The following is a 23,408-nucleotide window of genomic DNA, read 5'->3' as shown; positions in this document are numbered from 1 at the left end:
GCACAGATACACAGGCAAGATTCTATACAGTAGAGACAGCCATACAATAGACAGACTGAATAGAGACAATGGTTCTCCACCTAAATTGGTAAGTACAAAATGTCTATCATCGCAACTATGAAACATCTTTTCAACTCTATCAGTTCAGGCCATTAACTTCAATATAGTGTATTTCTGTGGTGGAGGTGATTGTCCCTCAATGTCGGGTCAGTGCCCAGGGTGACACATTGAGCTGAGGCTGATAATAGATCACCTCCTTGCCACAAGCAGGAGCTTTTTGGCCACCAAATGTGCTAAACTGACACTTTGCAGCCATTTGGCAATCTCAGAGGTTTTCTGCCGCTTCCCCAATTGACCCCCACAGTATTAGTTCCTAAATGTGGGGAAACTGAGCTGCGAGGGAATGCCAACATGGATCACATGCTTCATGTGCATTACTTTCTAAAGTCTAAAAGTAGAATAAAATAAAAGGTGAAGATTCAAAAATTAGCGATAGTTTATTGACAATTGAGCAATGTACAAGCAGAATATGAAGCAAAAGCTGCACAAAAACTATGTGTGTATCATGCATGAATTGTGCATCATGATTTGGGTTCTTTAATATCAAAAGGTGAATGGTTTCATGCAAAATGTGCATGACTATCCAATTTATTATTATTATATTTTCTGAGGGGAAACTGAAATCAGTTAATGCAAAACTCTGATCCTCCTATAATCTTTTGGTACTACTGCCAAGATTCATATAATAATAGCAAGCATTCGGCTCCAATATTTTGAATGATTTGCAAAAACAAATGTCTCAAAAAAACAGAAGAAAAAACTCAAAATTCAAATGCTGGATTTTCTCTTTCTTCCCAACCTGTTGAATCATGGATGGGTGTACTTCCTGCAAAAATCAGAAATTAGGATAAAAAATTCACTGTGAGCGCTACAACGTACTGTGTATGTGTAAAACTGTACAGCAACATCACAGTTAGTCTCACCTCTTTTCTTGAATTGTGTCATAATCAACAAACCCAATCCTATCAGGACAAGTGGCACTACAACAGAGGCTGCTCCGACACCTGCATACATCAGCATGGCAGTCCCCATCGACATGCCTTCCACTGTAACAAGATCCTTAGTTAGCTTCTTCACTGGTTCGATCAAAGTTGTGAACATATCAGCATGTAAGCATGTTGACAAAAAGCAGTTTACCTGTGCATTTAGGCAGGCTGTCACTCCAAAACCCAGTGGAGGAGCAGGACAGCACCTTCGTGCCATTCAGGGAGAATCCCTCTTCACAGGTGAAAAGACACTGGGAGCCAAAGCTGAAGTTCCCCAGAGGATTGGAGCAGTTCATAGACAGGGCTAAAGGCAAGGCATGAATGGCCTCACACTGCACCGCTGAGGTGTGGAAAGCACATAGAATCACCTGTTTGAATACCTGAACAGCAAGAAAAAAACTAGTGAGTTTGAAGTAATTCTGGGCACTCACGCTGGCAGTTGGGTAGATCCTGATTCCAGCGGCCTGAATTGTTGCATGTCACAGCTGATGTTCCCCTCAGCCAGAAACCCTCATTACATTCAAAGTCGCAGAGGGAGCCATAACTGAAAGGGGAGTATGGATGGCTACAGTTCATCCTCCCATGTTGTGGAGCCTTGGCCAGTAGGGGGCATGGGTGTGCTGTGGATAACATAGAACGACACTATGGCCGTCAGATTCACACCAAATAATCATTTACTGAAACAAAAAGGCAAAAAGGGTTAATTTTCAAATTAATGGCACAGTTGGTGTGCTGATTATGAAATGAATGTATGGACACATATAAACCTACATTTTAAATCACAAGTGTTCAGTAATGTGCACCTGAAGGGAATATTAATGTCAAGTGCAGCTCTCAAATTGTGATTTATTACCCAGACAGCAGGGCATTTCTCTGCTCCAGTGGCCCAGAGAGGTGCACTCTGTGTCGGCCGTCCCATTCAGGACAAACCCCTCCTCACAGGTTGATGTGCACCGAGAACCAAAACTGAACTCTCCATGTGGAGCAGAGCAGACTAAAGAGCCGTGAGAACAGGAGTTCAGGGGTGAACATCTCTTAGCTGAAAGGGAAAAAGAGGCAGAGAGGGACAGAGCTCTTTAAAAGCTTTACTTGGTTAAGAGTTACGTCATCTAAACAATGAAAGACGTAGATTACAGTGTTTTTACCTAAGCAACGAGGGATGTCTGTGCTCCAGTTGCCCATAGAGGTGCACTCTGTGTTGGCCGTCCCATTCAGGACAAAACCCTCCTCACAGGTTGATGTGCACCGAGAACCAAAACTGAACTCCTCATGAGGATCAGAGCAGAGGAAGGAGCCATGAGGGGGAGAGTTCAGAGAGGGACATCTCTTAGCTGGAGGGGAACAGATAGAGGGAGAGACCATGATATTCAAGAGCTTTATATGGCAAAGAATTACAGCCAAAACCTTGAAACCAATTCACAAGCTCTTCTGTGGATTATAATCAACAGATTGTGATGCAAAGATTTCTTTACCGACGCAACGAGGCATGTCTGCGCTCCATCTTCCCAGAGAGGTGCACTCTGTGTCAGCCATCCCATTCAGGACAAAACCCTCCTCGCAGGTTATGTTGCACTGAGAACCAAAACTGAACTGTCCATGAGGATCAGAGCACAGGAAGGAGCCATAAGGGGGAGAGTTCAGAGAGGGACATCTCTTAGCTGGAAGGTAGAGAGGTAGAGACAACACAAACAAAATGTTTTAGACCTTTAACACCTTCACAGGGGGGTCAAGGAGGCCTTGATTTTAAAAATCGGAAGATAACTTTTTTGGAAAATATACAGTAGATACGGCTATATCTCAACATTTCATTCATTTCTGTGAAAAAACTAAATGAAATTGTTAATTTAGAGTTGTAATTATTATTCAGGATATAAATTAACAAAACCACACAGCTTAAGGGTACAGTGAAGACCTGAACATATTCACAAAGCCTTCGCTCTCTGCTAAACAGCCTCGTCCTGAGTTAGAAAAGTACACGGATAAAACAATCAACAAGCTCAAAGCACAGTGGCCAAGTGTCAGGAGGAAGAGGGCACTGAATTTCTCAAAAAAAGTCTAGTAAGTATGTATGATTGTAAAACAAGCATAATATACAGAATTGCATAAAAAGCTCCCAAAAAATATCAGGAAAACTCATCTCTGATGCAATATTAACAGGAAATAATCTGCTCAAAATTCATCCAAATGGCTAATTTTTCACGAACTTGTTGTAGTTATTGCGTTCACTCTTTGCGATAACTGTACAGCTAATCAGTTGGTATGTTAGGCATTCAATATAAAATGAAATATCCATAAAATATGCCAGAGGTTGTCAGTTGACTCAATGACAGAAAGGAAAAGATTACAAGCTCTTATGCTGATTACAATGAACAGATTTTGATGCTATATATCTATGATCTAGAACTGTTTTACCGGAGCATTGTGGGATGTCTGTGCTCCACGTGCCCAGAGAGGTGCACTCTGTGTCATCCATCCCATTCAGGACAAAACCCTCCTCACAGGTTATGTTGCACCGGGATCCAAAACTGAACTCCTCATGAGGATCAGAGCAGATCAAGGAGCCATGAAGGGGAGAGTTCAGAGAGGGACATCTCTTAGCTGGAGGGGAACAAGGAGAAATTTATGTAAAAGTGCTTTACATGGTAAAGATGTACAGTCGAGCCACCTCATTCATTCAATTAAGAACTCATCTGTTGATTGAGATCAACAGAGGTACTTTATTTCTCTATTTACCCGAGCAATGAGGCATGTCCGCGCTCCATCTGCCCAGAAAGGTGCACTCTGTGTCGGCTGTCCCATTCAGGGCAAACCCCTCCTCGCAGGTCGATGTGCACCGAGAACCAAAACTGAACTCTGAATGAGGATCAGAGCAGACTAAAGAGCCATGAGGGGGAGAGTTCAGAGCAGGACATCTCTTAACTGGAAAGGAACAGAGAGGGAGAGACAAAGTACATGCTTCAGCACTTAATGTGTTCAAGTGATAACAGAAAGAAAAAAACAGACAAAAACAGATTATGATAGACATTTTTTTTATTACCCAAGCATTGTGGTATATCTGCACTCCACATGCCCAGGGAGTTGCACTGAGTGCTGGCAGTCCCGTTCAGCAGAAAGCCTTCATCACAGGTTGCAGTGCACCGAGAACCAAAACTGAAGGAGCCATTTGGGTCAGTGCAGATTAAGGAGCCATGAGGAGGATTTATTGGGTTACACCTCTTCACTTGGAAGGAATACAGAGATCAGGGACCAGTTACATAAACATTACACATACAAAACAGTAGAACGGAGCTGTCTGCTCATTCTAAGGTGAAGGAGCAATGAGAACAGACTGTATCTGATACTTATTCGTGCTTCAGCACTCTGTCGTCTGGTCTTACCTTGGCAAACAGGAAGTGCATGACTCCAGTTGCCTTGTGAGGAACATTTTGTCATGTTTGTGCCAATCAGATCGAAACCCTCTTCACACTGCACGGTGCATACTGAGCCGTAGCTGTACACTCCAAGAGGGTCCTGGCATTGCATGGAGGCATGAGGGGGAGCCTTGAAACTGTTGCACTGTACCACTGCAGAAGAAGAAACGCTTTTACACACCAGAGCAGCGTGTTTTCAAGAAGCTTTTGTTCTTTCCAAGGGGCCTTGGCATCATTTCTGTGACCCACCTGTGCACACAGGCATAGGTTTGCTCCACTGTCCAGAGGCCAGGCAGGTGAGTGCGTCGTCCCCGACCAGGTCGTAGCCTTCCTGGCAGGTGAAGTTGCACCGTGAGCCAAAGGAGAAAGGCTCCAGAGAGTCCACACATGCCATGTCGCCCGTAACAGGAAACAAAATGGGGGGGCACTTTTTCACTGTGGTGGGGCAGATAGATATCAATCACACACAGCCCACTCAATGGAAATCCTTGTTCTTACAAAACACATCAGTTGGTGTATCATTATATCCACGCACATAAACATAGCATGTGCATGAGGTGGGGGTTTGAATAAGCATGCTGACACCATTTACAGTAAAGGGAAACAGCAACTGCCTGCACACACTGCCACAATGTTATTTTCCCAATGCAAGTATAAATGAGTGTGAAGTAAAGCGATAACAAGTTTGATTTGGATCTGTGCGCTGTGCTGTCTGGACAGGATGTGACTACACACTGAGGCCAGCTAATCAAACAAAACACAGTTCTGGGTAATTTCACATTCAAAGGCAATGATCACTTTACATGTGCATGCTGGGACACTGGCCGTCCACTGGCCACTGTGGTCACAATGTATCTGGTCCTGCCCACTGGGCTCATAGCCTTCATCACACCGGACCTCACAGGTGGAGTTGTAGCTGTAAGGTGCGATGGGGTGGCTGCAGTTCATACTACCTGCACCGATGTTGGTGTGGTTCAGAACTGGACACTGTTCAACTAAGGTAGGGAGTGAGAAATATTCATTTAATGACTTTGACATCTGAAATAACAATTATTTGGACGTGATTGATATCCAGTTGCCATACCTTGACACACAGGAACAGGGTGGTCCCAATCTCCACTGGCTTGGCATAGCAGTTGGGGCGTGCCTATCAACTGAAAGCCAAGTTCGCAGTGGAAAAGGCAGGAAGAGTTGAAACGATTGGACCCGTAGGGATAGAAACAGTGGTGAGAACCTTGATCTGGATCCAGCAAGGGTTTGCATGCGATTGCTGATGAAAAAGCAAAAGAAAAAGATATTATTTAAGGCCTCACAGAAAGAGGTCATGGCTGGTTTACATATATTCCGATAATGTTTTCTCACCCTCTTCACAGCCTGACCCCTGGAAACCAGGATCGCAGTGGCAGGTAAAGCTTCCTATGGTCTCCACACAGTCTGCATGGACACTGCAGGAATCCTGTGTACAAGAGGCTATATACATGCATACATACTGAGAGATCTCACATGCTTCAATAAGCCTACAGGAGTCAGCAAATGTTGAACAAAATAAAGCGTGTTTTCACCAGTGTAGCAGACGGTTCCCTTCTTCTTGCGACAGTTCTCGTTGTTCCACTTTGCTGTGTCTTTGTCCCTCTTGGCGTAAATCTCCACACAGTCCTGACCCGCTATGCTATCTGGCTCCTCTGGGGCCCAGTTCTGAGCCTCTTCTGGCACCTTCTCGTCAGTTCGATCCCAGATCCACCCTCCACCAACTTTGCGAATGCCTATCCAGTAATATTTTTGATTAAATGGCAGCAGATTGTTGAGGAAGTCGTTCTCCTCCTGGTTCCGGATGAGCACCATGTCTGTGAAATGCTGCTGGCACCACTGACGGGCCTCAAGCCACCTCCGGTTTGGACTGATGCTGTAGTTGTAGGTCCATGCCTGTGCCCCTCCTCTGCTGCTCAGGTCTAAGATAGAAGTATAAGAACAATGAGACAAAATAGAACCAGTGAAGCAAGAAAAGAAAGGAGTCTGAAAGAGTTTGGTGTGAGTTTGAGGAGACCTACCTTGGGCAAATACAATAAATGCTGCTAGCAGCACCCTATAATGCAGGGACTGTCTGGTATCAACTGAATGGTGAAACATCTGAAATAAAAAAAATGTTTTTTTTCCAATAATTGCACGAATCATGTTTGAATGTGTAACACTTGCACCGATATTTCAAAGGTCTTACCATTTCATTTGTCTTCAGTCACTCGTTTACTCCTCTTCCTGACGACTGATGGCAAAACGGTATTAATCGTCCTTCAGGGAATGACTCAATGACCAATTTTGTAATGTCACTTTTCACGTAACTTCCTTTCAGGAAGGGCACCACTTTATCACCCATAACAGTCTGGGAACATGCACACACAGACACACACACGTGCACACTCACACTCACACAAATCGTGTTTCCATTACTTTTTGGGACATTACATAGACATACATTTCCTGAAGACTTACCTTAACCATAACCTTAACTACTCTTTGCCTACTGTAACCTTAACCTAAACAGAACTTCAACCCAAGTCTTTAGTGATTTACTTTATGGAGACTTGTGCTTTGACCCCAAAAGGAAGACGAGACCCCCCCAATGTGACTGTGTAACCAGGTTTATGTGCCAAAGTAATACATGTCCACACAGACACATACCTCTATCATTGTAAGGACCTTCGTTCACATTCCCTAGGCCCTTACCCTCACTTTAACTTATCATGAATAAATGCCTGCCCCTGTTCTAACCTCACCCTTAAAAACAAGTCTTAACCCTCAAACAGCCCTTTGAAGGTCAGTCCTAACGAGAGGACCGGCCAACATGTCCCCACTTTCCAAAAATGGCCTCACTCCAAAAACTCACATTGGTTCTCAGAAAGATAGCCGTACAAGACACACACACACACACACACACACACACACACACACACACTAGTACTCTTAAAAACTCATTAATGACTAAAATCCATTTTATTCAATAACCTTTATCTTAAACGAAAACACCACAGAAATTGTAAGTTTCCATATGCTTGACCAGATAACCTCATAAACGCAAATTAATCTTAAACATACAGCATATTGGGCAAAACTCTTAGTGAACTGCATACAGCATGTACAGCCAGTGACTGCTTAACTTTATTTATTGACAATGTACTAATATTAATATGAGCAACTACGTGTGGGTCATTATAGATCTATTTTGACATGAACGAGGCTCCAGTTGTCCTTCATCCCTGTGACTCACTGGCTGGATTTGTGGCCTCTTCAAGCTGCCTATGGAGAACAAGCAGACATTAAAGGGACAATTACTGAATCATTCCCTAAGATAAATCCCTGTTACAGTGAGATATTTTATCACTTGAAATGGAGGCAATATACTTTTTAACAGCACAAACTGCAACATTTTGCAAAATTAATTTTGCAAACAGTAGACGTGCATGCATGGGTGGAGCTGCTGTGGTCAAGCACATTTCAACACTGACCTTACTTGGGAAAGTTTCTTTCCTGTGAGAAATTAACAGACAAACAGATCACTATGGAGGTCCGTTGCAACAACACTGCATTGCATCACTATTTCTATGGAGTGCAATTGAGAAATACTGACTTTTTCTGTGTTTCATCCAGCAAAAACAGATGCAGCAGAGGGCAGAGACAGCTCCACACCCAGCTACAGCCAGCAGAGCCTGTTTGTAGCCTGAGAAAATACATTTTCATCCTGAGTCAAACACTATATTCCCTGCAATATTTGCTTTTTTAAATGAGTCACTTCTGCAGTAACTGTTACTGCTGCAGCTCAGTATACTAACAATAATGATTCACTAGAAACAGCAAAACCAGTGCAATGAATGTCCAGCCTTGGTTTTGTTGTATTCTCTCTTTAAAATATCTTTTCAATTTCTCTATAACGTCGTACACATACTTGCACATGCAGGTCTTGGGCCACTCCAGACCCCAGTGACCCCACAGGTAACACCTGGCGAGCCTATCAGTCGGAAGCCTGAGTTGCAGTTAAACTGACAGGTTGAGTTGAATGTCTGGCTTCCTCCCGAGCAGCTATGGTACCCGTTATCAGGCTCAGACAGAGGGGGGCATTCCACGGCTGCAGGCACAAATAGGTTAAAGTTTAACAGCAATACAGTTATGTAACATCTTACTCTAGCGTTCTATTCTGAACATAAGCCATTTTGATAGCACATTCATGCTGACGGGAGTATTTTGATCGGTATTTGAATGTGATCCTCAAACTGGCCTCTCAGGAAACATAGGAAACAGATGCGGGGTTCGTGACTGTGTTAAAAGTCTGCCAGAAAATAAATGCAATGTTCTGAAGAAGTGCACAATCGATGAACTATCCAAAAGGACATTCTGTGGAAGGAAGTCCATACATCGGAATGTGAGTTTGTAATGAGATACAAACATACTGCTGTCACACCTGACCTTGCTGAGCATAGTAGTTTTCAGCTAGGCCTCCACAAAAATGCACAAATAGTCTGGGACAGGAAAATAAAAGGCTTCTAATGGAACAAGAGACTGGCATTTTGACTGTTTTACAGAGAGAATGAGCAACATTAAATCATGTTGATCTTAACCTGGTTAAAACTGATTTTGTCTGCTAGTGGCAGCAGAAACAACACAACACAGATATTATCACTTTGTTAAGTTTATACGGCAAACATGGTAGCAAAGAACTGCCTGTTTACACAGCCAACATATATGGAGCAACATTAGCATGGTTGCCATGCTTGGGGTCGTGTTTGTGGCCACCTGTCCAATATTTGTTCGCCTTTATGCTCTATTTTTGGTCCCCACCTACTCCTGAGGGAAATTTTGTTTACACTAAAGTTGCAAACTTTGTCTTTTTCGCTTTTTCGGGCGAAATGCATTGTCCAATCATAGCTTCGCAACCATAACTAGATGGTTTGGACTATGGTCAGCATATGCTTGCACATGTTGTGTACGGACAAACTAAGAATTCTGAGGGTTAAATCGGCCGACTTTATATATATTGTAACATGTAAAACTACAGCGACTGCAAACTGTTTCAGTGTTCATATGGACATGTAAGAATTGTTTTAAGATAAACTTGAAAAAATGTGAACCTGTTCTTTCAACAAACATTAGAGACAGTAATGTTTGAGCTCTCTCCTCACCTGTTTGGCACCTGTCTCCTTCAAAGCCAGGCTCACAGAGGCAGGTTATGTTGCCTATGGTCTCCTGGCATCTTCCTCTGCCGCATGATGCTGCATTACATTTGGCTGTCAGGAAAAAAAGTGCTTACTAACACAACCTGTCCCACTCTGAAACTGGAACAAACTTGCGTGTTAAATCTGCCACCTTTATCACTGTAAACTGTAAAATCACAAGAATCAAAATCAGTGCGTATGGACATGTGGCAGTCGCTTTAAGATAAACTTGAAAAAAAATGAACCCATCCTTTAAATAAATATGACCCACTGTAATAATTATTGACTCTCTCCTCACCTGTTTGGCACCTGTCTCCTTCAAAGCCAGGCTCACAGAGGCAGGTTATGTTTTTTATGGTCTCCTGGCATGTTCCTCTGCTGCATGATGTTGCATTACATTGGGCTGTTAAGAAAAAGTGCAATACTAGAACACCCTCTACTGCTTCTTAAACTGTAAAACCTTCAGAAACAATTAGGCGTGCATACCTTGATAACAAACCGGGTACTTTTGATTGCCGCATTTCTCGTCATTCCACTTCCCTCTGTTTTCTCCCCCGTTCACGTAGATCTCCACACAAAACTCTGTGCTGTGGTTGTTGTTGGGCTCGTTTGCTGCCCAGGACTGCTCACCAATCCATGTGCTGTTATTCCCGATCCAGGTCCAGGTTTCATTCTTATGGTTTTTAGTGATTCCAATCCAAAAATATGGACTCCTAGTTCTGTTTGGCAGTTGCGAGACCAGATAGTCGTTCTCTTTCTGGTTTTGGATGACCACCATGTCTGTGTAAGTGGTCTGGCACCACTGGCGGGCCTGGGTCCAGTTCATGGTCTTGTTTGAGTAATGATAAGTCCAGCCCAAGGCAGTCTCAGCCAAACAGCTACCTAATATACAGTTGGAAAGAAAATGGTTAAGGACAATTCCAGTGTGACAATTCATCATCGGATATGAACGAGCTCATGCACAACAGCAGGTACCGTCAGTTATACATTTTGCCTCTGTGCTAAAACTAATACTCGCCAAGGAGGAAGATCAATGTCCACTTCATTTTCAGTCCTACAAACACCTGTTGTCTGTCCACAGAAAAAATTATGAGAAGGCAAAATATTGAACGACATCAACATATAAAGTAACTGAATTAGAGGTTGCTTACTTACCAAGAGTTGGTATTTCAATATCTGAACAATAATTTCTAAGCTGTTTGAAATAAGCTTGCTACTAAAGTTAAATCCTTGTTTTTCTAATCATATCAAACATAGAAATCACACCACAGCAGCACAGTGAGTGCACTGCAGTTTTGTTGCGAGCAGGGGCCAGTGTGAGGCTTTTATATTTCTCTTCGCTATTCAATCCAACATTATCGCACAATACCTGGATGTTTACTGTACAGAGCCAGTGCAGGTGACGACTGAATAACTGACCGAATGATTTTAGTCACCTTTTGGGAAATTCCACCTGTTTCTGAGGGTGAGGAGACCCCACCTTTAATCCCCAAAGGTGGATTAAAAGGGAATACAAATAGTAAAAACACATTTCAAATTAAAGTAAAGTACCGTGAGGGTCATTACTGAAACACATTGAGTCCCCCCCCCCCAATTTCATGTTTCCATTTGCATTACAATCTAAGATTTGCACAAAATGGTAACATGCTTTTTGCTTGTTACTAAAATTAACATCTTTGATTATCCTAGCTGACAGTTTTCAGAGACACTTCTCTGAGTGAGAGTGCTCACCCTGTCACCTTTAATCTAAAGTAAGATATCGGATCTATTTCTGGTTCCACTGAAGTGCTGACATAAAAGATTTTGGTAAAAAAAAAAAAAACAATGGCGGTGATCTGTTTGACAGATTACTGCAGCATTATAGCACATCCTCCCTCGCATGCCTCTCACTGTTATTCAACCATTTATCTCCGTCCCGACCATTGTAACGCAGGTCACAGAAACAGACGAGAGCCATGCATTGAGTTTGGAAAAAAAGGTTTTTCTTGGACCAAAAACACATGATTTCCTGCAGCGTCAGCGTAAATGTCCAAGCTCAAAGTGTGGGAACAGGGTGGTGTTGTGTGTGGAGTTGAGGAGTTGATGCCTGAACCTCAGTGTATCAGTGCAGTGTTACAACTGACAATATTTTTACTTTTTTAAACTGACAGATATTTGCTCATGATACTGGAAGGTGCATAAAAAGGACCAATAGCAAATGACAGTTTGACAGTTTTATTATGTATAGAAAAAATACAGAAACATGTAGTAACATTTCAAATGTCATAACCAGTTGGTTAAATAAATAGGACATAAATACAAAAATCAATATAGGGAAATTATTCACAGTTCTGCGTTGGCATGGCAATCCACCCACAACATTATATACATTTACAGTAAGATGGACAGAGCCACCTTTCCAGCATGCTCATGAAGCTGTTGAACAATATGTTCAATATAAATCTCCCTTAGGAGGAAATACATGTTTTTCAGAGCAAATCGTGAAATTATATCATGAAATTCAACAAAAACCTGTCCTCTCACTATTAAGAGCTCAAACATTGGATTTTCTCATTAACAAATGTTATACTGTACAAAGAACCAATATTGTTGACATCGATATGACTTATAATTGACAAACAGTTATGTTTAAGATACACACAATTGTCCCTGAAGTACATGACTATGTTCTATATGAGGCTGTCAATGCTGTTTTTGTAGACCTGTGGAGGGACCTCTATGTCCGAGTTGCTGTAAGAAAAGACAAAAGAAGAAGATGAGCACTGCGATTCAACAAAACTATCTGATATAAAGAAAATGTATGATTTAAGAGAGACCAGTGTTTATCTAACCTGTTCAGCTCAAACTTGGTGGCTTTCTGCTTCAGTCGTTTCAGGATCCAAACAGCCAGAGACAGACCAGATAACAGAGTGCCCCCTGCTGCCACACCGGATGCAATGCCAGCTATCTGAGATGGAGGAGCTGCAGACACATTATGAAATGTGAATCATTTGACCTTATAAACTCTAACGTGTTAATGTTTCATGTAAATTTCTTCTAGCATTTCATCCTTTTATTGCTTGTTTTACCTTGGCAGGTGGGTTTCTCTCCTGTCCAATTGCCATGACGATCACAGGTGAGCAGCTCATGTCCGACTAATAGGTAATCTTGCTTGCATGTGAAGGAGCACTGTGAGTTGTACACCAGCTCACTGTTTGAGCAGTTGATGTGGCCATTTTCAGGCTCCTCAAGCGAGGGGCATCTCACTGCTGTGGGAAAAGACAGCAAGAATTTAGATTTTAACGATCACACGTTGATAAAGGAGCAACGCCACTGTATCAACACACACACAGCACATAAAGTTTTGCAAATAGTGCAGGTAAAATGGGCACATGTATACCTGTGCAGGTTGGTGGTGTAGATGTCCACTGGCCTGGATTCACACACTCCATGCTGAGTTCACCATGCAGCACATGGCCTTCGTCACAGCTATAAGTGCAGACCATACCAGGTGGATAGGGGGTCACAGTGGAAGCAGGTGAAGACAGAGAGGGGCTGCAGCTGATCTGGACATTTGTTGGAATCTCAGGAGCAGGACATCCTATTACTAAAAAGAAAAAAAATAGATGATAAGATGTTGGGACATAGAATGAATCAGAGTACAAATAGACTGTGAAAATGCAAACAGTGCTGTGAGCAATAAATCTCTTTTTAATCCTACAGAAGGTGATTGGGATAGATTTAGTGTGCGCCCTCACCTTCACAGCGAGGAATCCTCTCACTCCACTGAGCAGCTGACGTGCACGTCACCCTGCTCGGTCCCACCAGGTGGTAGCCGGGGTCGCAGCTGAAGCTGCAGGTGTTTCCATAGCTGAACCTCATGTCTGCATTGTCTCCACAGCTGGCGACACCATTCTCTAGCTCCCGGAGAGCGGGGCACTGGACAGCTGCAAAACAGAGGATGGAAAGGAAGAGGTCAACAGAAGCCTTTTTAAAAGAATCATAAAGCTTTTAACTCATAATGACAGCCTTAAATAGAGAGACAGAAACATAAAATGCAGGCGTACCAACACAGAACGGTTGTGAATAATTCCAAAATCCTGACGCTCCACATTCAAGAGTGTTAGACGGGGAAGCGAGCACATAGCCTTCGTCGCAGGTGAACACACAGGTGGACTTGTAGCTGGAGGGGCCCAGAGGGTCGGAACACTTCATGGATCCCCTGTCTGGACGAGACAGCTGCTGACACTGAACCACTGTGGACGACAGGACCATCAAAAACACATTAGAGCAGGCTCTATAATAGTTACTTGAAATTGAAGTTCAATTCTTTTATTGATTTTTTTGTTGCTTTGCAATACACCTCAACTCACATTCACATGTAGGAGGCTGCTCTGACCACTCTGCGGAGGCATTGCATCTCAGGGGTCTTGACACGCTCAGCTGGTATCCTTCCTCACAGGAATACTGGCATGAGGAGTCATAGGAAAAGTCTCCATACTTATGAGTGCAATGTACACTTCCTTTATTTGGGACGGTCACCTCCTCTTTCTTGCACTTAACAGCTGCCAATAAAGAAAACAAGGCACAGCTTAATACCAGTCCTGGTTGTAAGTGACTTGAAGTAATTTAAACTGGAAAACAAACAGGACATGTGAGTATTCTCTTACCATGCTCACACAGCTCGCCGTAGAAGCCTCCAAAGCAAGCACACGTGTGGTTGTTGATGGTTTCCACGCAGTCTCCATAGCGGCACGAGTCCTTCTTACAGGCAGCTGAGGAAAGAAGAAGCACTTTCATATAGCTTCCATAGAATAGTATAACCATTTCTCTGAGCTTTTATTTTTAAGATGCCATTAATAGATGATTTAAAACAAGAGATTCGCTAATAATGAACAAGAAGATGAAAATTGAGGCAGCTAAAATGAGACGCTGTGTCCTCATCCCGAACTTTTGCTCACCTGTGTAGCACAGAGCGGTCTTCGACTTCCCGCACCTCTCGTCATTCCACTTGCCTGGCTGCATATTCCTTTTAATGTACATCTCCACGCAATCCTCATTCACCCCTGTACTAAGTCCACTCTTGCCATTGTTTGGTTCACCTTCTGCCCAGTTGGTTGCTTCTTCTGTCAGAGACTTGTTCGTCCCTACCCAGGTCCAGACGTCATTGATCTTGCGGATCCCAATCCAGTAGTACTTGGGTTTCATGGGCAGCCAGCTGTTGAGATGCTCGATCTCCTCCTTGTTCTGGATGGCCACCATGTCTGTGTAGTGCTCCCTACACCAGGCTCTCGCTTTTTCCCAATTCATGGTGGTGTTAGAGTAGTAGTATGACCAGCATTCTACACTAGTCCACATGCACAGCACTGAGGATGGAGGAAGTAATAAGCATGAATAAGCAATAAGGATGAATTTCAAAAAGTCATATTGAGAAAAAAATACAGTTCTGTTTGCATTAGATTTACATACTTGAGCAAAGAAAGGTCAAGCTGATCCATGAGGCAGAGGTCTTAGATCCACGGGTCTGTAGTAATCCAGAGCAGAAGTCCTGTAAAAATCAAGTAAAAAAAGATAAGATGAATTTACACCATAGGTGCATCTCTGACCACAAGCAAACAATAAAGGAACTGCACTGAAGAGAACTGTATTTAAACTGATAGCTTTACACTCACCATTCTTAGTGGGATGTGTGACAACCTACAGAAGACTCTTAGTATGTCTTTAGTCTCAACACATCCAAGGATGAGGTGATTATGGGGTCTATGTGCTGAGGTGCCTGCTTTTATACTCTCCACTGGCCTGGATGGGTTTTCCTGGAAGCACTCATCACAGCGAGGCTTTTTGCTGGAAATCCCCACACCCCCACTATGACTCCCCTGCGGTGTTCGTTGGAAATTTTCCTTTCTCTTTCTCACTTTAAAGCCAGGAAAAAAATCCTTTGTTTTTGGAGGGCTTGCCTGTTAATAATAGTACTTTTATCATAAATGTCAAAATAATGGTTTCACTGGAAAGTAAGTGTTTATACTCAAGTAGTGCAATAAAATACAGTTTTGACAAAGTTATTTGAGTATTTCCATTTTATGCTTTTTCATGCTTCTACTCCTAAATACTTTTGACTCTATATTCATTTGACAGCTATAGTTACTTTTATCTTAAATTACTTTGAAGATTTGAATCTGCATCCAAAACAATTCTAACTTATAATACAAAAAAAGATCATCCTTTATTAATCTCACAGCAGGGAAATTTGCAGTGACACAGCAGCAAAGGGGAAGCAATAGTAAGAAAGCAGGATATGATCAATACAGTAAGTAAATAATATGAAAAAAAAAAACTGTGGTCGAATTCACATTATTTTACATAGGAAATATTGATATTGCCCAGTTTATTATGCACCTATATTACACATGATTGAATTGTCAGTTTCAGCATGTGCTGTCTACTGGGAGCAGTATTGATTGTGAAGTCTGACAGCAGCAGAAAGGAATGACCTGCAGGACTGAAGGAGCTGCTCAGTGCTCTCAGAGTGTCCCGCGTGATTTGGGACATGTTCTCCATCAGGGAGGATAGCTTGGCCATCATCCTCCTTTCTCCCAGCACCTCCACCGGGCTGAGGGGGCATCCCAGGACATGGCTGGCCCTCTTGACCGGCAGGTCAAGTCTTTTCCTGCTAGCTGCCAAGATGCTGCTGCCCCAGCAGACCACTCCATAGAAGACGGCTGGTACCGACACAGAATTAAAAAAGGTCCCGAGGGGTGCACCCAGCACTCCAAAAGACCTGAACCTCCTCAGCAGATGTAATCTGCTCTTGCCTTTCTTAAACAGTGCATTTGTTTTGTCTGTCCAGTCCAGTTTATTATTCAGGAGAGGTGCTTGTCATTGTCCATTCCCTGGATGTTCACTGGTGTAGGTGGAGAGTGTTTGCACCTGCAGACGTCCACCTCCACCTCTTTAGTTTTCTCTCCATTGATCTGGAGACGGTTCCCCTGGCACCAATCTACAAATCTGCCGGTCAGTTCTCCATTTTCCCTGTTATCCCCATCTGTGATGAGGCAGACAAGTGCCGTCATCAGAGAACTTTCGAAGGTGGCTGAAAGGATGAGGGCTGTTCCCTGGGGAGCCCTCGTGCTGCTGACAACCACGTTGGATTCACAGTCCTGTATCCTTGCATTCTGTGGTTGGTTTGTGAGGTAGTTCATGATCCATGCTGTGAGGTGGTGGTCCACTCCTGTGCGCCCAACTTGTCCCTCAGGAGTGTGGCTGTATAGTAGTGAAAGCACTGGAGAATTAAAAAAATGTGATTCTCACATTCTCCGAGCTTTTTCCATGTGAAAGATTACCTCACAGGAGGCAGAGATGGACAAGAATCAGCCCCTTGCCTAAGTGTTCGCTAATGTACTGATAACGTACGAATGTAAAACATCACAAATGACTGCATGGACAGACAAAGACAAAATAAATAGCATGAAATAAGAAAGTGATATGTTTCCTGGGGAGGGCATTAAACGCAGCACACATTATGGTGCACGTATCACAGTGAAAGGCGACTAAGGAGGAAATTGCAGTCTTGCAAGCTGTGAAATCCTGTGAGCTGATGAGAGAGTGACTGAGAGAGATTTAGAGTGCCAAAAAACAAGGCCACTGTTTCCTCTCACTTGAATCCTTTACACATTTATCAACAAATGAAACCACATGGCGCACTAATGAGACCCTTTTGTGTCTGTAAAGCCATTTGGACCAGTCTAGGCTTCATGAGTGTGCGTGATGATTCATTCAGGTGATGCATATTAATAGTAGTACAAAATGTGCAGACGGACAATCCATAGACTGAAACATGCATTTCAGTCACAGTTAAAAAATAAATGGATTGACATGTCCTGTCAAAGGATATGCTCATGAAGAGAAAAAAGACTTGGAAATAACTCAATCGCAACGAACAAACACTTAACTGGCATTTGTTATTGAGCGTCCAGGGACAGGAAATGAATGGTGTGGGAGCAGAGGCGCCTGCTGGCTGCCTGTGTTTCCAGAAGTGACAGTTCATATCCTTCCTCTCTGACCAGAAGCGCTGGACAGTAGCTGCCGTCGCTTAACACCTCTTAACCTCCACCCGTTCCCCTTAAAATATAATCAACAATAAATATAAACAGTAAAAGCTAATATAAATTCCCTAATTAACTCATACAGGGCAAGACCCAAGGGAGAAACTCATTTTCAGCTTTAACAATAATATTCTAAACAGGTGCTCACATAGAAATGAGCTGGTTGGGGGTCTTGCTTGAGCCCACCCTGCAGATCTATTCTTCCAATTCATACTACGTTTAGAGAAGCGGGCTCGGGCAATGGAAAACTAATCACTTTTATTACCACAACTTCAACATTAAAATTACTGTATACTGCTATATGTACTGTATATATACTCATAAAACACCCACTCCAGAAAATCAAAGCATGCAACCTTCACTGTCTTATCACTGTCTCCTTTGCGGTGATAAACTCCTTCCTGAGGAGAGGTTTGGAGAGGTTTTTTGGCTCCAAATTAAAGGCTGCAGGATGGATTACTGGTTAAACAGGCCATCGAGTGGGGGTTCAAACACGCATGGCAAGATCATCCATCCTGCTGTCCGCTGAAGTGTTCTTGAACCAAAAGCTACAGCCCCATTCCACTCTGACCTCTCACGTTCCTGACAGACACCAGCGGAAAATCTTCTCTGGCTACAGGAAAGGACATATCAGTTAGACCAGTTAGAACCATTAAAGAAAAAGTCTCCTGGGTGAAAACAGGCCACTGTTGAACATGTTGTTGATCTTTTCCCTTTGCTGTATTAGACTGATATATACAGTATAACATGCCGTGCACCGACGCCAATTCCCCTTTGCTGCCATATGGGGTCGCTGGCGTGCGAGCGTGCCATGTGCAGTCATGGCTGCAGGCTGCAAATAGCCTGTCTCTTTAAGACAGGAAACAGACGTCCTAATCCAAATACAGGCATGTGTGAGACCGCACCATGTTTTCAGTTGTTGGCAGACCTCTACACAGGCTCTCCGGTTCCGTCCGTAGAGTTACAGTCGCCATGGCAGACGCTCTGGCCAAAATCCCCGATGTGGAGATCGACCCTGAGGGAACTTTTAAGTACATACTGGTCAGAGTGAAAGTGAAAGATGGCGATGTGAATAAAGACATAGTCCGAGGCACTAAAAGTGCAGAGTATCACAGTAAGTTGATGGCAGTGCTTTGCTGCAGAGGAGCGTTAAATGCGTAGAGATAACGCGCAAACCAAGACGCAGGTGACCTGTAGTGCTACTGCAGCATTGGCTGATTTGACCCATTTACACGCTTCTTTTAGTGCAACATGCAAACGTGCAGAAATACTGCAGATGCAAGGAAAATGCTTACCAACCTTAATATATATGTTTATTGCAAATGTTGGTGGCACAAAGCTTCCAAAGGGGATTAGATGAGACTAAGAAATTGCCAAACTTGCTTATAATTGTCACTGTTTTTGACTGCTCTGTAACTAGACCAGATTGCATGTTTTGAGTGATGGAATGATTTCGATTATTTGCAGATCATATATTTGAGAAGGTCAGTCCAGCTATGGAGGCCTTGGGGATGGAGTGTAAATGCCTTGGAGGCGGGAAGATAGAGCACAACAGCCAGGAGAAAAAACTAAGGGTGTTTGGAGAATCAACTGTAAGTTCATTTCATCAGAAAGGCATTAAAAGGCGAATGAGACACTCATTAATATATCGTTCTTTTTCATTCATTTTCAGGCGTTTGGTAAAGCGGACCATTCTGTGTCTGCAGAGAAGTTGAAGAGTGCTTTCAGCGACTATGAGATCACCTGGTCCGATGACAAAAAATGAGAGTGTAAACCTGCACTGCATTTAAAGTGTGCGCATTTATCAGTTCCAGTACAAAATCCACATAAAAATGCATTGACTTTTCTGTACAACCACCATTTAATCAAAATACACCACTCTGCATTTCACTGTTTGCGTCTGATTCTGTGAAAGCACAATAACTGACACACAGGTGTTTCTTGATCACAGGTGTGATCGTTTTCAGACACCTAAAATGTAATGGATGTGGTATAAGTAGAATTGCTGTTTAGTTGACCTCATCAGGATTGGCACTGTGAAGTCCATTCAGGAAGGGGAGAGTCAGTTTGAATCACTTACATATCCTGTTACTCTGAGGGAAAGTTTGCTGTTTAAATAAGCAGACACAGATTAGAGGGGTTTTCACCCTTCGTCATGGTAATTTGCTTTCATTTCTGGACAATGATAAAGTTCAAACTAAATTCCACAGGGCGTTACAGACAATAATGATAAACAAAAGCCAAGAAGGGAAAACCCTGTAGTAAAAGTTAGACTGTGGTAGCGGAGTCCGTGATCTGCACTGTCCAAGGAAAAACAGGACAAACACCATGTCCCAAATCCACACTACACGTGATTCTAAGCAGGTTTAGTATGTTATGTGTTAACACTGGAAAAGTGACAAAATTAGAAGTATACTTAAAGCAGACAGTTTGAATACTCCCTCAATGCAATACATAAATCATAAATCAAAATATTGGAGGAACTGAAATTATGATCTGATGATGGCACAACAGAAAAAAACTTAAGGGGTCAGCAGAGTTATTACAATTCATCCTGAGGGGGACATGGATGCAAGAACCAAATTTCAGGGCAATACGTCCAGCTGTTATAGTCACAAAAGTGAACCTTGTGGTGGTGCTGGAGGAAATCAGGGTCATCAAAGTCATTTTTCATGTGGGAACTATGAATAGCAGTTTCACAGGATTAGTGAAAACTTTGACTTGCTGTTGGCACCAGAGGAAAAGCCAGGGCCTTGCCATTTGATCAGTCACCAGGTGACTTTAAAGGGGAGACTGATCTGCTCTCATGATATCCAGTTTTATCTTTCCTTTGGTGATGTTCATCTATTTTAATGGTACTAACCACAAAATATCATCTTTATTCCCATGAGATTCCACCATCCATATTAAGAGTCTGCATCCTTTTTCTCTGGGTTTTTCCCATATGAGGTTGACTGGGTCTTTAAAGGTACATGTTGTATCCGGCAGTAGAGCACATTCTTGCCTTTCTTTTTGTGCTTGTGACTCACCATGTACCCGGTAAGGTATAGAGGAAACATGAAGAGGAAGAGTGGCGTGTAGCTCCGCAGACTATGAACAGAATTAGCTGCTGGGAGCTCCATTCACCTTGACCCTCATCAGTGGACTTGACAATGATACTGACTGCTAGCTACCTTGTGACCTCGAAAAAAGAAAAACAAAAAGGCATCTTCTTCCTACCGGTTTCCATCCCAAATCCGGAGCCAGTTTCCTGTAAACTGATAACCTTTCTATTATCTGCAAACAGGGAGGTCAGCTCAGGAGGGAGAAGTCTTAAACTGTGTTAGACTCAGTCCTCTTCTTGGAAGCTGTGTTACAGTAAAGGTTTAATGAGATTTTACATGAAATGGTAGGCTTACCTGTAAGCAGTCGGTGCCATCATGTAGTGTTTAGAAGGGCAAATTCTATAATCTAACCGGATGCCTTTGCTGTAATCTTCAGCCCTAAAATTCCACAGAACATAACCCACAGGCTAAGATTTTCTAAAAAATTGCCCTGTTTATATAGTAGGCTGTTTATATAGTAGACTGTGCATTGCTTTTGAAATAGTTACATAGGGTAACTTCGCGTACTTTGTAAAATGAAAATTTGAAGTTGAAGATCTTTTGGGGTCAACTTGGTCTAATGCAATGATGATATCTGCTTATAATGATGGAAATAACTGTACAATTGGATAAGACGAACTCTGCTTTGAAGTGCGCTTGGTGAAGATGCTGAAACAAACTGTAGAAATGCTACACTTCAACCTCCTTGTGAAAATAATTATCCCTGGGGAGCAACAAAAAATCTGAAGCATGCTTTTCCTTGCGATAGCCAAACTCATGTATTCTACAGGAATTTTAACAACACCTATTTGTTTTAGAAATGAATTAATGATGATCAACTTGATTCAGTGGGGGGGTGTTTTGATATTTCCTTCCAAGCATGTGTACGCTGCAAGCAGCACCACAATAAACTGTAATCAATGAGAGATAAGCATCAATGTGGAGTCCTGTTTCCTAAACAAGAAGTTAGTCCCTTCCTGCAGCGACTGCGGCTAACACCTCAGGCTGTCGGGAAACAAAGGTGCAGCAAAAGCGTGACGGTTTACTTCAATGCTCGAGATCTTATCAGTGAAACAATAGCTTACCAGGTACTTATTTTATGGAGACAGTCAGGTCAGAGCCAGCAGAAATTCCAGACTCCTAAAGGATAGATATCATCCTTCCCTTAACTCATTTAAATACAATCAAAAAATTCCTAAACATTTTCTGCCTGTCTGCATGGTCTCGGCAGGTGTTTGATCCTGTGTGTGGCCGCTAAAATGGAACTAGGAGATCATGATTTCAAAATAATTAACTGTAATGTGCTTTATGATAACACTGACACAGCATTTGCTACCAGGTTACAATGGATAAGCAGCCTTGAGTGAAATTTCTAAAAAAAAATGTGTTGCTCAGTTGGACAGGGTTGACACTGCTTGGGAAAGAGACATATAAGTATACAGTACTGTGCAGAAGTTTTAGGGAGGTGTGAAAAAAATGCAGTAAACTAAGAATGCTTTCAAAAATGGAAGTGTAAACAGTTTATTTTTATCTATTGACAAAATCCAGTGAATGAACAAAGGCATTCTAAATTTAATCAATATTTAGTGTGACCACCCTTTGCCTTCAAAACAGCATCAATTCTTCCAGGTATACTTGCATACAGTTTTTGAATGAGCTCGCCTGGTAGGTTGCTCCAAACATCTGGGAGAACTAACCACAGATCTTCTGTGGATGTAGGCTTCCCTAATCCTTCTACCTCTTCATGTAATCCCAGACAGACTCAATGATGTTGAGATCAGGGCTCTTTGGGGGCCATACCATCACTTCCAGGACTTTTTGTTCTTCTTTACGCTGAAGATAGTTCTTAATGAAATTGGCTGTATGTTTGGGGTCGTTGTCCTGCTGCAGAATAAATCTGGGGCCAATCATACGCCTCCTGATGGTATTACATGATGGATAAATATCTGCCTGTATTTCTCAGCACTGAAGACACCATTAATCCTGACCAAATCGCCAACTCCTTTTGTGGAAATACAAGCTTGCAAGGAATCTCCACCATGCTTTACTGTTGCCTGCAAACACTCATTATTATACTGCTCTCCAGCCCTTCTGCTACAGTCAAATATTTAAAATTTTTACTCATCAGTCCAGAGCACCTACCGCCGTTTTTCTGCACCCCAGTTCATATGTTTTTGTGCATAGTTGAGTCGCTTGGCCTTGTTTCCTTTGTCAGAGGTATGGCTTTTTGGCTGCAACTCTTCCATGAAGACCACTTCTGGGCAGGCTTCTCCAAACAGTAGATGGGGGTACCTTGGTCCCACTGGCTTCTGTCAGTTCTGAGCTGATGGCACTGCTGGACATCTTCAGATTTCAAAGGGAAATAAGCTTGATGTGTTTTCCATCTGCTGCACTAAGTTTCCTGGGCCAACCACTGTGTCTATGATCCTCAACGTTGCCCGTTTCTTTTTAGAGTTAAGTTTAATTAATTAAATTTCCTTTACTACAACAACGCATAAACAATAAGGCTTTTACAAGGACGAAATGAGATGGCTTTATAATGGCATGGCCGCCTGATCCAATTCTGTGGCTCTACAGTGTTGTAAGG

At 42.6% G+C, this 23,408-nt stretch overlaps 3 protein-coding genes across 4 annotated transcripts; 1 reads left to right on the top strand and 2 right to left on the bottom strand.

The window, feature by feature from the left end:
* Positions 1-494: 494 nt before the first annotated feature.
* LOC121605442 lies at positions 495-15,560 on the bottom strand. Its single transcript, XM_041935354.1, has 31 exons — positions 15,309-15,560; positions 15,106-15,184; positions 14,598-15,002; positions 14,307-14,411; positions 14,010-14,201; positions 13,704-13,892; positions 13,395-13,583; positions 13,037-13,243; positions 12,726-12,905; positions 12,489-12,618; positions 12,338-12,387; positions 10,144-10,539; positions 8,394-8,573; positions 7,719-7,747; positions 6,505-6,583; positions 6,019-6,405; positions 5,819-5,926; positions 5,541-5,726; positions 5,260-5,451; positions 4,706-4,891; positions 4,424-4,609; positions 4,084-4,266; positions 3,780-3,965; positions 3,459-3,644; positions 2,519-2,704; positions 2,192-2,377; positions 1,900-2,085; positions 1,478-1,666; positions 1,198-1,386; positions 984-1,106; positions 495-886 (listed from the first exon to the last, which is right to left on the bottom strand). The coding sequence occupies exons 1-31, from the start codon at positions 15,309-15,311 to the stop codon at positions 822-824; spliced, it is 5,337 nt and encodes a 1,778-aa protein (XP_041791288.1). The 5' UTR covers positions 15,312-15,560; the 3' UTR covers positions 495-821.
* LOC121605633 (L-selectin-like) lies at positions 7,439-10,949 on the bottom strand. 2 transcript variants are annotated; one of them, XM_041935629.1, is made up of 9 exons: positions 10,813-10,949; positions 10,676-10,728; positions 10,144-10,539; positions 9,956-10,060; positions 9,625-9,729; positions 8,394-8,573; positions 8,079-8,168; positions 7,957-7,978; positions 7,439-7,747 (listed from the first exon to the last, which is right to left on the bottom strand). In XM_041935629.1, exons 2-9 carry the CDS (start codon positions 10,701-10,703, stop codon positions 7,702-7,704), a joined length of 972 nt encoding a protein of 323 aa, XP_041791563.1. In that variant the 5' UTR covers positions 10,704-10,728; positions 10,813-10,949; the 3' UTR covers positions 7,439-7,701. The 2 variants fall into 2 exon arrangements, with proteins under 2 accessions (XP_041791563.1, XP_041791564.1); XM_041935630.1 differs by lacking the exon at positions 9,625-9,729.
* Positions 15,561-18,644: 3,084 nt separating the features above from the next.
* si:dkey-51e6.1 (uncharacterized protein LOC558617 homolog) lies at positions 18,645-19,628 on the top strand. The gene is made up of 3 exons (XM_041935883.1): positions 18,645-18,852; positions 19,206-19,330; positions 19,411-19,628. The coding sequence occupies exons 1-3, from the start codon at positions 18,645-18,647 to the stop codon at positions 19,501-19,503; spliced, it is 426 nt and encodes a 141-aa protein (XP_041791817.1). The 3' UTR covers positions 19,504-19,628.
* The last annotated feature ends 3,780 nt before the right edge of the window (positions 19,629-23,408 follow it).

Source organism: Chelmon rostratus, chromosome 4 (genome assembly GCF_017976325.1).
Source record: "Chelmon rostratus isolate fCheRos1 chromosome 4, fCheRos1.pri, whole genome shotgun sequence".
Classification (NCBI taxonomy): Eukaryota; Metazoa; Chordata; class Actinopteri; order Chaetodontiformes; family Chaetodontidae; genus Chelmon; species Chelmon rostratus.
Note: the sequence above shows the minus strand (reverse complement) of the source record. Positions and strands in the feature narration are given on the sequence as shown.

Bases quoted from the DNA above. Each gene is read 5' to 3' on its own strand.
- LOC121605633 (XM_041935629.1), bottom strand. From the start codon at position 10,703: ATGAAGTGGACATTGATCTTCCTCCTTG. The intron at 10,540-10,675 runs GCGAGTATTAGT...ACTGTATATTAG, and splicing joins GACATTGATCTTCCTCCTTG to GTAGCTGTTTGGCTGAGACT. The intron at 9,730-9,955 runs GTGAGGAGAGAG...TTTTCCTGACAG, and splicing joins AGGAGACAGGTGCCAAACAG to CCAAATGTAATGCAGCATCA.
- LOC121605442 (XM_041935354.1), bottom strand. The intron at 12,388-12,488 runs GTTAGATAAACA...CTTTTCTTACAG, and splicing joins ACCAAGTTTGAGCTGAACAG to CAACTCGGACATAGAGGTCC. The intron at 887-983 runs GTGAGACTAACT...TGATTTTTGCAG, and splicing joins GACACAATTCAAGAAAAGAG to GAAGTACACCCATCCATGAT.
- si:dkey-51e6.1 (XM_041935883.1), top strand. From the start codon at position 18,645: ATGTTTTCAGTTGTTGGCAGACCTCTACACAGGCTCTCCGGTTCCGTC. The intron at 18,853-19,205 runs GTAAGTTGATGG...GATTATTTGCAG, and splicing joins TAAAAGTGCAGAGTATCACA to ATCATATATTTGAGAAGGTC. The intron at 19,331-19,410 runs GTAAGTTCATTT...ATTCATTTTCAG, and splicing joins GGGTGTTTGGAGAATCAACT to GCGTTTGGTAAAGCGGACCA.